The following is a 12577-nucleotide window of genomic DNA, read 5'->3' on the forward strand; positions in this document are numbered from 1 at the left end:
TTTGGGGAAAGGCATCAACATAGAGTCTACAGGGAAAAAAAATGAGGCCTTCAAAGAAAAGAACCCGGTCCCCACATTCAAATATGGTGGAGATCCCTGATGTTTTAGGGTTACTTTGCTGCCTCTGGAACTGGACTGCTTGTTAGAGGTGTGCAAAATTTCCGATTCTTAGATTATTCGCGATTCGGCCGTGGAAGATTCGAGAACGATTCACAAACATCCAAATTCCGATTATTGAAATATGCCAAGTAAAGCGGAAGTAAAACACACGCACCGCGCGGTCTTCGGGACGCAATGAGGAACGGAGGGAGAGTAGCTAAACATCATGCTTCTCATTAACCGGCCCCTCGGGTAATGCCAATGCTCAACTCACGGATCTAGCTCAACTCATGCCACGAGATAAAAAAACACAACAACATACCTGACTGCTGCCGACAGATGCTACAAAGTACATCCACATAATGTTACGGTAGATATCATTTATATAGGACTAGATGCAATATAGATTCAGTAGCGTTAGCAGCACATCTACAGAAAGCTAGATGCGGGTGTTAGTAAACGGCCGCCATCTTAAAGCAGTACACTTCCCTGCAAGGCTGTTGTAGCGAACCTTCCAAGCGAACCTAATTAACTTTTTATCTAAAATACTCCTAAATCGGTAAAACATTGACTTGAATCGATCTTTAAAATAGTTTTAAAACTTTCACATGTCAAAGGTAGACAAAAGGGAAATTATGGAATAACAGGAGCAATTTTAACAACTTTAACAGTTGATTCACAACATTAAATTAATTGAATGTAGTTTAAAGCTGCTGATACAGAATGGAGACTGGAGTTTTTATTTACTGTTATTTTTGTATTTGTTTACTGTTATATGTTAACTTGATACTGAAATAATACTTTGGTTTGGCCTGAGAGTATTTTTGAACAATTTTGGAACTAATGTACAAAACATTAAAAAAAAAAAAAAAAAAAAAAAAAAAAAGGAGGGGGGTGCATCAATAATCATTTTATAATCGAATCGGAGCCTCTGAATCGTAATCGTAATCGAATCGTTAGGTGCCCAAAGATTCCCACCTCTACTGCTTGTTATTTTGTCTAAAGGTTGTGCTGCCAAGTATTAGGCTGAGGGTGCCAATAGTTTTGTCCGGCCCATTTTTTGAGTTTTGTGTTATATGATAATGATTTAATTTTCTTCATTATCTTTTGTGTTTTATCATTGCAAGCAAAAAAAAAAAAATGAAGATATTACTACCAAAGCATTTGTAATCGCAACCCTTTTCTGGGAGAAATTGAGCATTATCTGACGGAATTGCAGGCAGGGGTGCCAATACTTTTGTAATGCAGTGTAATTATTACATCCGAAGCGCTTGAAAACATTTATTAAAATATATACAGTACATATACATTTTTTTTTTTAAGTATACTTTGGGAAAAAAGTGAAAAACATGTCTTATGTATCTCTTTCCAAAGCTAAATCTGAATAAATACATAGAACACACTTATCGCGGCGGGTTCTGGGCCCCATTAACCGCGAAATACGAGGGATAACTGTATTTGATTCAGGTGTGTTAAATGAGGGAGAAATGGAAAACAATCTGGATAGCAGCTCTTGAGGACCGGACTTGTAGTTACCTGAGCTTGTGTGTTGACGCACATGAACAGGAAATGACTGACCAATTAGTGGACAACTCTTATCAGGCGTGCATTCATTAAACGGAAGTACGCGCCCCGAGCAGCTGACAAGTTATAAATGCGTCAACTTTGAACAAGTTTTGCACGCGTTCAAACTTGACACTCGTAGCGGATCAGACTGCCTGCTCACCATCACCAGCTGGTAACTTGAACCATGCTTCCTTGCAACGATGACAACAAACGGAGGCTTTTGCGAGCCTTTTTGCTCGTCCTCGTCTGCCATTTGGGGACTTTCAGCACAGCTGCGCAAGGTAAAACAAATAAGGATTTTGCTGTTCGATTGACATTGCTCCTGATTGTATACTTGTCGAGGATGTCGTAAAACTTGGATGACCTGTGCTTACGTTTTAGTGCCCTAGTTAGTTTGGTAGCGTTTTCATTTCAGCCTGTCGAGGAGACAAGACAGTCCAAACTCCACTTTCATTCAGTTATTGCACTTTCAGCAAAATCTTGCAAGGGAACAATCAGGCAGTTGGGTTTAAAAAAAAAAGTGTGAGACAAAAAAGGAACCTCATTCATTTTCTGCTTACGAATTAAAAGGTTTACCTATACAATAATCAAACTGAGCCCACGCCTTTCTGTAATGTGACCCACTGAGCATTTCAGCTTTCAAGAGTAATATTTCCAGTGGCGCCCCCAGGGGGTGGCCAGGGCCACCCCTATAAATTTGTTGGCCACCCCGCTTGTCAGTAAATCGTAGATTGTTGTAGCATCAGTTATGTATTTCATCCCAAATGCAAATCTGCCAGCACCTGCTTTTCTCCAGTAATTATTTTGTTTTGTTAAATGTACACCTTATGCCTTATACATGACACAATAAAACAGAATTGTTGTGGAACTCAAAATGTTGACTGGACAGTTGTGAACTATGCACATTAAATAATTAGTAACATAAAATATTACATAATACAGCAACGTATATCAGTAGCAGTGTCCTTAAGTCTTTCTGATCATTTTCCCCTGACCTTTTTACGGCAATAATATAATGAAAACCTGAAATTATGGGTTTTAGTTTTGGTGTGCCATCCCAAGATTTTAAGTGGCCCTATCTGGCCACCCCTATGAAAAATTTCTGGAGGCGCCACTGAATATTTCCTGCATTTACTCTGTGTACGGTTCCGAAAATTGCGACATGAAAATGTATTAATTCCACCATGGTAATGTGTACTGCTAAATTATTTTAGTAATTATATTTTTATACTTCCATTCATACCGTTTTTTTGTCATTTATTGTGTTCTGTCTTGCTTTTTATATTTTTTCACCTTACAATTTTGCTCTTTTATTCTCACTTTGCATTTATATTGGCTTTCAAACGTGACCGATTTCTATTTTTCTCACCATTGACATGTAAATGTGAACTGATGAGACAATAAAATCCCTGAATCTTGAATCTACAACATTTTAGTTACATTTAACACATTATGACTTTGTTTAATAAGAACAGTTTAGAACTACAAGTCAATCATTGATAAATCATTTGGAGATATTGTGTAAAGCAAAATTGCTCAAATATTCTGATTTTTATATTTTTCCATCAGAGCAGACGGAGTTGATTATTTTGTATTTAAAATATTTAAGAAACATCTGCTTCCACTTTTCAATACAATAATCTTTGATTATTTTTGACAAGCTGATAGTTCATGCGTTAAACAGTTTAAAAAGTAGCATTCACAAGTTAAACGTGGTTAATTCTGCCATACATGAGAAAAGTGAAATTTGCTCAAGAGACATTGACCTATTTGTTGTTTGGGTAAATGAGGGTATGCATATGTCACTGATTGGTATTTCCATAAAGTCAAGTTGGCTGACATTGTCCGATACCCGTTACTTAATATTAGGGCTGCAGCTATCGAAAATTTTAGTAATCGACTGAAAATTTTATCGCTTAATCGGATACAACATATATTTTTAGGTGAGGAGCAATTACAAATATACATGAGAAAACGAGGCATTTCATCTAATATTGAACCATTTTCAGTCAATCATTGTCTTTATTTTCGATGTACATTGTTGAAAACAGCCAACAATTGCATCTCAGATGTAACTACAATAAAAAAAAAATCACTCACTGCTTTCACTCAAAAACTTAGATCTTATAACTATACTGTATATGTATATATACCTTACCTAAAAATGACATTACGCTTGATAATACACATCACTTAAAAGTTAGGTGTTTTTCCCACGTGTTTCAATTGAATTTCTATTTGTGTCAAGCTATTTTTAAGTTGTAGTTAAGTTTGAAGTTAGTCTAAACTGTAAGTCCTGATAGGATTTTGAGTTTTTGCAGGGCTCAAAATAAATGTATGACACCTGTGTATTGGAGCACATTAGGAACCAGTGCTACGTGTTTTATCCAACAATGACTACTTAGCTAAAATTGACAGTTTGCATTATCAAGTTTTTATTTTACACCCTCATCACTCTACAGCGCTATGTTTTAACAGATTAAATAAAGCCTGTGTGTAAGACACGTTAGCCACGCATCAACAGTGGTCATAATTGATACAGTGCCTTGCAAAAGTATTCGGCCCCCTTGAACCTTGCAACCTTTCGCCACATTTCAGGCTTCAAACATAAAGATATAAAATTTTAATTTTTTTGTCAAGAATCAACAAGTGGGACACAATCGTGAAGTGGAACAAAATTTATTACATAATTTAAACTTTTTTAACAAATAAAAAACTGAAAAGTGGGGCGTGCAATATTATTCGGCCCCCGTGCGTTAATACTTTGTAGCGCCACCTTTTGCTCCAATTACAGCTGCAAGTCGCTTGGGGTATGTTTCTATCAGTTTTGCACATCGAGAGACTGACATTGTGCCCATTCTTCCTTGCAAAACAGCTCGAGCTCAGTGAGGTTGGATGGAGAGTGTTTGTGAACAGCAGTCTTCAGCTCTTTCCACAGATTCTCGATTGGATTCAGGTCTGGACTTTGACTTGGCAATTCTAACACCTGGATACGTTTATTTTTGAACCATTCCATTGTAGATTTGGCTTTATGTTTTGGATCATTGTCCTGATGGAAGATAAATCTCCGTCCCAGTCTCAGGTCTTATGCAGATAACAACAGGTTTTCTTCCAGAATGTTCCTGTATTTGGCTGCATCCATCTTCCCGTCAATTTTAACCATCTTCCCTGTCCCTGCTGAAGAAAAGCAGGCCCAAACCATGATGCTGCCACCACCATGTTTGACAGTGGGGATGGTGTGTTCAGGGTGATGAGCTGTGTTGCTTTTACGCCAAACATATCGTTTTGCATTGTGGCCAAAAAGTTCAATTTTGGTTTTATCTGACCAGAGCACCTTCTTCCACATGTTTGGTGTGTCTCCCAGGTGGCTTGTGGCGAACTTTAAACGAGACTTTTAATGGATATCTTTGAGAAATGACTTTCTTCTTGCCACTCTTCCATAAAGGCCAGATTTGTGCAGTGTACGACTGATTGTTGTCCTATGGACAGACTCTCCCACCTCAGCTGTAGATCTCTGCAGTTCATCCAGAGTGATCATGGGCCTCTTGGTTGCATCTCTGATCAGTTTTTTCCTTGTTTGAGAAGAAAGTTTGGAAGGACGGCCGGGTCTTGGTAGATTTGCAGTGGTCTGATGCTCCTTCCATTTCAATATGATGGCTTGCACAGTGCTCCTTGAGATGTTTAAAGCTTGGGAAATCTTTTTGTATCCAAATCCGGCTTTAAACTTCTCCACAACAGTATCTCGGACCTGCCTGGTGTGTTCCTTGGTTTTCATAATGCTCTCTGCACTTTAAACAGAACCCTGAGACCCAGAACCTGCTACCACCATGCAGGCTAGTTTTTAGCAACGTCTGCGTCGTTTGTAGCGGCTGTCGGCTGCAGTAAGTTTTTTTTTATTGCTTCTTCCTCTACGCACCTGACATCAGCGCATCGTTCCGGATTAAAAGTAGTCCGGGCAAAACCTGATGCTTAGAGCTGTTAAAATTAAAACGATTACTCGAGGTGAATAAAATTATTCGGATCAGTTTTTAAACTCTAGTTGCTCGAGTATTCGTTTCAGCTCTACTTAATATTTTTCACTCCAACCATCTGCATGTTTTGTCTCTTATGCTGCCACAATGTATAGTACAGTGGTACCTCGACATGCGAATTTAATCTGTTCCAGGACCTGGTGTGTATGTCGAGAAGAATTTCCCCATACGAATACATTATAATTTGATTAATTTGTTCCACAGCTCATAAAACGTGCGCTAAATCCTTTATAAATAGAGCAGGTACAAATACGAATGACAATTACACATAGTAAAACAAATAAATTATATATCGGGAAATTAAAAATGCGTTTTTGTCACTTTGACTTCTAGAGACTGGCAAACTGATTTAGGAGAAGATGGCACGTGTGGAGGTAGAGGAGGATACGGTGATCAGTGTTCTAATTCAACAAATGCATTTAATTAGAGCAGGGGTGTCCAAATGTTTTGCAAAGGGGGCCAGATTTGGTGTGGTAAAAATGTGGGGTGCGGGGGCGACCTTGGCTGACCTCCTTTACGTTGAACAATATATTTAAGCAAATTTTAGCAAGCCATTCTGCGTGTTACATTTACTTTTTTTTTTTTTTTTTTAAATAGTAATTTCAACAATCTCCCAACTAGCCTTTGTGGCGTTCTCTTTCGACTCTGGGGCTCTTGTGAAATACTGCTGCTGTAAAATTAAACTAGCTTCAAGTTGCTTCAATTTCTCGCTACGTATCTTCCCTGTAATCTTGTCATACATGTCGGCGTGTCTTGTTTGGTAATATCGCCTCACATTGAACTCTTTAAAAACAGTTAGTCTCTTTGCAATTGAGGCACACAGTTGTGTATTTTAGTGAAGAAAGTCCAATTTCCACCTATTCTTGAAGCGTCGGCCGTCGCAATCAACTTTTTTTTTTTTTTTTTTTTGTTGATTGTCGTCATTTAAGAAAATTGGGAGTGAAGGGTCACAAGGGGTAATGTTGCTTAGAGTGCTGCTGCCTTTTAGTGGGTAAATGAGTAGCAGCAGTACTGCTGAAATGACCAATTAAGTCTGTGTGTGGGCCAGACGTTATTGGTTTTATGACAGAGGCTGGGGCCGGATGAAATTTGACCACGGGCTGCCTTTGGCCCCCGGCCCTTACTTTGGACTAGGGCTGTCCCAAACGACTAATTTTCTCCCGATTAGTCAGCCGACTATTTTTACGATTAGTCGACTAATCTAATAATTTAAAAAAAAAAAAAAAAAAAAATTTGTTTTTGTTTACTAATTTAGCAATGAAATTTTTGTTGACGCTTATCAATTCACAAAACCCATATCTGAACACTTAAATTATTTAAGTACAAATATACATGTAAATAACAATAATAAATCATAAATAAACAATGAGTTCAAATGCTGATAGAATTAACTAGTGTAGCATCCCGATTGAAAAGGTGGTCTCTTAAACTGATGGTTTACAACTTTTATTCCATCCTTGATGTAATCACACCGTAAGAGCTACGGTGCACACAAATAAAACACAATTAGAAATTAACAAAAACTTTTCACCTTTTTCCTTTTAAACCTTATTTATATATCAATGAATTGCCTTTACCTTTATTACCTTATCATTGACACTCTCCCTTGAGTGCAATCACTGTATATACTGTATATATTTATGACCTTTTAACCTTATATGATTTTCTATACCATAAAATAAACCATAACATGAAATAAACCTTTCAGTTAGCATTAAGGACAATACTAATAGCACTTATAGGCCCATTGTCAATGAAACATTATTATTCAGTAAGACGACAGCACCCTCTGGTGTACAAAAAATGGGAAAAAAAAAAAAAAAAAAAACACAAACTGGGTGACGGCATTTGAGGTGTTTATTCACGGCCGACGTGCAGCCAAGCTTGGCATTGAAGAGACAGGACAGAAGAGTGTACCCTCCGTTGTTTCTTTGAAATAAGTCAATGTTTTGGACACTCTGGTGCGCTTTTTTTTTTTTTTTTGGCTTTGTGCCGCTTTCCCCACTTGCATACAGAGCATCCGACATTCTGAACTTTCCACGCATATATTTTTTAACCCTTCATTAACCGTCGACGGGATGTTGTGCTCGTCGACGGATTTACGTCATCGATGACGTCGACTAGTCGGGACAACTCTACTTTGGACATGTCTGAATTGGAGACATGTAAACGGAACTGGGTAGTAACGCGTTACCTGTTCTCTGTTGCATTTACTTGAGTAACGTTTTGAGAAAAAGTTACTACTAAGAGTAGTTTTACTAAGCCATACTTTTTGCTTTTACTTGAGTAGATTTGTGAATTTAAAAAATGCTACTCTTACTCCGCTACTTTGGGCTAGTGAGTCATTTTTTTGCTAGCGATGCCAAGAGTAGCTTTACAGACCAATGAGACGTCGCAACAATAATCACATGACTCCATTACATCAATCAGACACAAGCTTGCCGTTCTATGATCATGCCAACCTGTTCAATCACATGGCGTCTTTGAAGCACCGTAAAAAATAGTCTTTGACATAGATCGCTGCCCTCAACATGACTCGAAAGCGCGGATTTTAACCTCAATTTTTATTTGGCACCGATTAACCTCGGAAAACTAGAGATATGATCCTTTTAATTTCGTAATGGTAACTATGAAGGTTGCACATCAGATTGACTCTACTGCACAGGTGTCGAACTGATTCCAGGCCAAGTGGGTGCTGGATTTTGTTCCAACAGATAACGCGCAGAGAGTTTAACCAATGAACTTCCTGCTGAAACAAGCAGCACCTGACAGTTTAACTGAGTACACATGTAAAAGATCTAATTGGTGAAAAGGTGTCCTCTTCATTGGTTGGAAAGCAAACCTGCACCCACTTGGCCCTTTCTGGAATCTGACACCTGCGCTCAACTGCCTTTCTATTTAAACTAGGAACTATATTCTCCACTAGAGGGCACTCATGCTCTTAGGACTTCCTGCCGGATTTAAAAAAATTTTTTTTATTAATATTTAAATTTCTCTGCAAAAAATACCATTGTTTAAATTTTTAAAAAATGTAAGCAGTTAAATAACCCTATTACTTGAGTAAAAAATTTTGGCTACCCTACCCACCTCTGCATGTAAAATATGAATAAATAAGACATTATAAAAGTGTTTTTATTGTTTTCAACTTACTGGTGAACAGAGGTCAGAGGAGACGTTGAGCCGTATTTAGCCAGTTCACGCACATCACGCTCATTTTTTTTAAGGATTTGTTTCTTCATTTCAATTGTAAGCGTCACCTTCCTTTTTTTCACTGCTACTACCACCTGCTGTAACATCTTTGGATCCATGATGATTTCTCTCAAGAAAATCTGGCGTGCTGCCTTGCGGGAAAACGATGAAATTGCGACGCTGTCGTAAATCGTATTTCGGGCATGTCGTCATATGACGAGTCAAATCTTATATTGTGTGTCAAAAGAATCGTATGCCGATGTGTTCGTTTGTCGAGGTACCGCTGTATGTCCTATATGTTGCATGCAGTGTTAATCGAACATTAGAATATAATACTGTTTCATTGAATGTAATGTTTTTTGTGCTCCTTTAGTCTTCTCAACCAAGTGGGAGGCCTATCCTTTCGTCAGTTGATACAATTCACATCTGGCATGTACCAAACTAGCATTGTTTAATTAACAATTCTCATTTCACAGCTGCAATTTTTAAATTTTTAATTGCAATTTTTACTCATGTGAAGTAGTCTTAATTGTGTAGCATCATTTTTTTGGGCGGGGGGGTTCAATATGCTGCATTTTTAATGCTAGTACTATTATCTTGGGGCAAATAGTCTTTATGGACTTAGCTAGCTGTCCCACTGTGGTATTGCATCTTATTTACATGTAATTGGATGCTCAGTTGCTGTTTAAGCCTCCGGCAAAGACCATGAGAAAATCGCACTTGTCATACTGTCTTAATTTGCAAAAAAAACGTAGAATTAAATCATTACATTTTCACTTCCCTGCGAGTGTTTGGGTTTTGTTTGTTGTTTTTATCCCGACTCACGTGAAACATGCCGTTTTCTTGAAATTATCATATTGAGCCTGAATTAACAAGTGTTCGTTAATATGAAATCCTTTCATATACAGTAAATATGCTTCTGTTTAGGTTTTGTTTTCAACTACTCACCTGGCCCACAAAGTTTTTTAAGGAAACATGATCTAATCATTCACCTCAGAGCGTTGCGTGTTGGAGCTTTGCAGCAGTGCTTGTTGGGCGTGACGCTAGTATCGTTATCCAGGTGATTAATGACTCATGACTGCATGCACCAACGGTAAAATGGTTCTCTTATGTTTGCACACGCACGCATGCTCGTTGAATAGAAATCAGAGTTGAGACGATTGATTATGCTCTCGCTGTATCAGCTTTTGATTTCAGACCCAGTTGTGAGAATGAAGAATCACAAACTTGAGTTTATGAGGGCTTTATTGCATTTGAATTTTAATAAATTGTACTAAAAGGTTGAGGTCATGTTGGTTACCCAATTATTTAGATTAATGCTACACAATGTGTGCGCTAGCTAGCGTGTCAAAAGATAATTACCCTATGACAGCGTTTGGAATATTAATCTGGTGAGGACATGTAAGTCAGCCCTTATTTGTGTAATGTTCATAATTGGTACCTTATGATACAATTTGCAGAGGTGGGTAGTAGCGCGTTACATTTACTTGAATAACTTTTTGAGAAAAATGTACTTCTAAGAGTAGTTTTACTAAGCCATACCTTTTACTTGAGTAGATTTGTGAAGAAAAATACGCTACCCTTACTCCGCTATTTTGGGCTACACAAGTCGTTAATTTTTCTTTATTTTACTTTTTCGATTTATTTATCTTTTGCTAATGATGCTATTATTGCCAAGAGTAGCACTACTAGCGCTATTTCACTAATGTGACTTGGCAACAATAATCACGACTCCATTACACCAATCAGACGCAATCTTGCCGTTCTATGATGACGCAAGCCTGTTCAATCATGAGTCTTTAAAGCACTGAAACAAATGAAGTATTTGACATAGAGCACTGCCCTCAACATTGAATCGAATTCGCGGATTTAAAGCTCTCCCAGTTTTTCTTTGGCACTGATTGACCAAGGAAAACCGGAGATATGATCCTTTTAATAGTAACTATGAAGGAACTGCAGTATTCACTACTCAAACAATGAACAGTTTTCTCCAGTAGAGGGCAGGGCACTCATGCTCTTTGGTCGAATAATGCTTCACTACTGTTTTTTTCTCTTTACTTTAATGATTTTATTTAAATGTAGTTATGGAATGGTGTCAGGGAAGCTCAAGTTTGATCTCTAAGACAAGTGTTACCTTGATAGCTCGATTAGAGAAATGAATACGACCCAAACCATGGATTGCTTTGCTTCGAAGGCTTAATGAACAAGAGCTCTCGGGTACAAAATGTGACCCAGCCAGGAGCTGTGATCACCCAGAAGTACAAAGAAGTACAATAGAGGCTGGACATTTATACCGTTGAAACGGCGGTGCCGAAGCCCACCGTGAAACAAAACTCATCATATCACAAACCTGGGTCTTTTTCCATACAAAAACATCTTTGAACTGAGCACTGGTCCCTGCTAGAACGATAAGAAACCACAGTCCTCCCTGTATTCATTCAGGGCATATAGAAAAACATAGGAACATAAGAGTCCATATTTGGGCATATTGTGATGGTCTACAATCGTCAAGGCCATGGGAGGGCACACTCAAACAGATTAATATAACAATGACTCTATGCAACAATGTTCTCATGCAAGCATACAAAATATAATGTATGATGGTTTTAAGCATGAATAAAATTATTTCACAAATGGGTCATTATACCGTATCATTATAACAACCAAGGGGTGTGACAAAATATCCAAATGGTGATATATTGTGATACTTTGTATCCCAAAAGGTTATTGATATGCTCCTGCAAAGAATCGGGATGACGTTTTAAAAATTCTAATATCGTCATGCATGTGGTGTCAGTAATATTTACAGTATATATATTTTTTTCTGGCATTGTTTGCAAATGCTGTAAACCAGCGAGTTTTAATGTTTGACGTGTCACTTTTTGACCGCAGGTTTGCGTTTTGGAGAAGACTGCCAATGTTTTATAGCAGGTTAAAGTGGTTAGTACGTTGACCTTTTTTCCATTAGCCTTAATGTAGCAATGCTAACGTTTTACAATGTTTAATATAAGTCAGTTTCCTTATTTTGTATGTCTGAACTTTAATTCTACGGTGTGTTGATGACCAATAAAGATCCGTGAAAGGAAATGTCCCATAAGCGATCAACATGCACGTGTGTTGAGTGCATGCACAAATGCGGTGATAAAGTGTCTTAATGGATTGGATGTAGAGCGCCGTCAATGGCAGCCATAAAGTTAACTGAGACACTATTATGGTGGAAGATTTAGGTAGCGACTTGTTGGTTCCTTAGTTTTTAAACATTGAGACCTTTTTTAAACCGATATCTCCATTCTGGGCATGAGCAAATTGACAACCTTTTGGGATGCAAAGTATCAAGATACATCACCATTTTGATATTTTGTCACACCCGTGCTCAAGAATGTGTAATTTTAGTCATTTTACAATAATACATTTCCTAGCATTTTGTGTGAAGAATTGGTCAATAACGTGTTTTGGAACTGCAGACATTAGACATAACACAACACCTTTTCACTTATTATTTATTCATCAAGCTCTTGCAAAACCACGGCTGCTGCAGGGAAATCGATTCCAGGCATCAAATTTGTCAATTTTGGTTATTCAATGCATTGCAACGTGGTGAGGATATGAGACCCGTGTGGGAGATCGCAGATGCAGTCATGCTTGTCTCAGAGAGAGTGATGGGGAAATGTGCAAAAGAAATGCTTTGTGAG

General features: G+C 37.9%; 1 protein-coding gene across 1 annotated transcript in view; it reads left to right on the forward strand.

Moving 5' to 3' along the window:
• The first annotated feature begins 1675 nt into the window (after window positions 1-1675).
• tfpia (tissue factor pathway inhibitor a) overlaps window positions 1676-12577 on the forward strand; it is a 54117-nt gene continuing 43215 nt past the window's right edge. The window contains exon 1 of the mRNA XM_057853192.1: window positions 1676-1946. Within this exon, the coding sequence (XP_057709175.1) occupies window positions 1850-1946 (97 nt within the window). The 5' untranslated portion in view covers window positions 1676-1849. The remainder of the gene's footprint in view (window positions 1947-12577) is intronic.

Source organism: Corythoichthys intestinalis, chromosome 12 (genome assembly GCF_030265065.1).
Source record: "Corythoichthys intestinalis isolate RoL2023-P3 chromosome 12, ASM3026506v1, whole genome shotgun sequence".
In the NCBI taxonomy this organism is placed as follows: Eukaryota; Metazoa; Chordata; class Actinopteri; order Syngnathiformes; family Syngnathidae; genus Corythoichthys; species Corythoichthys intestinalis.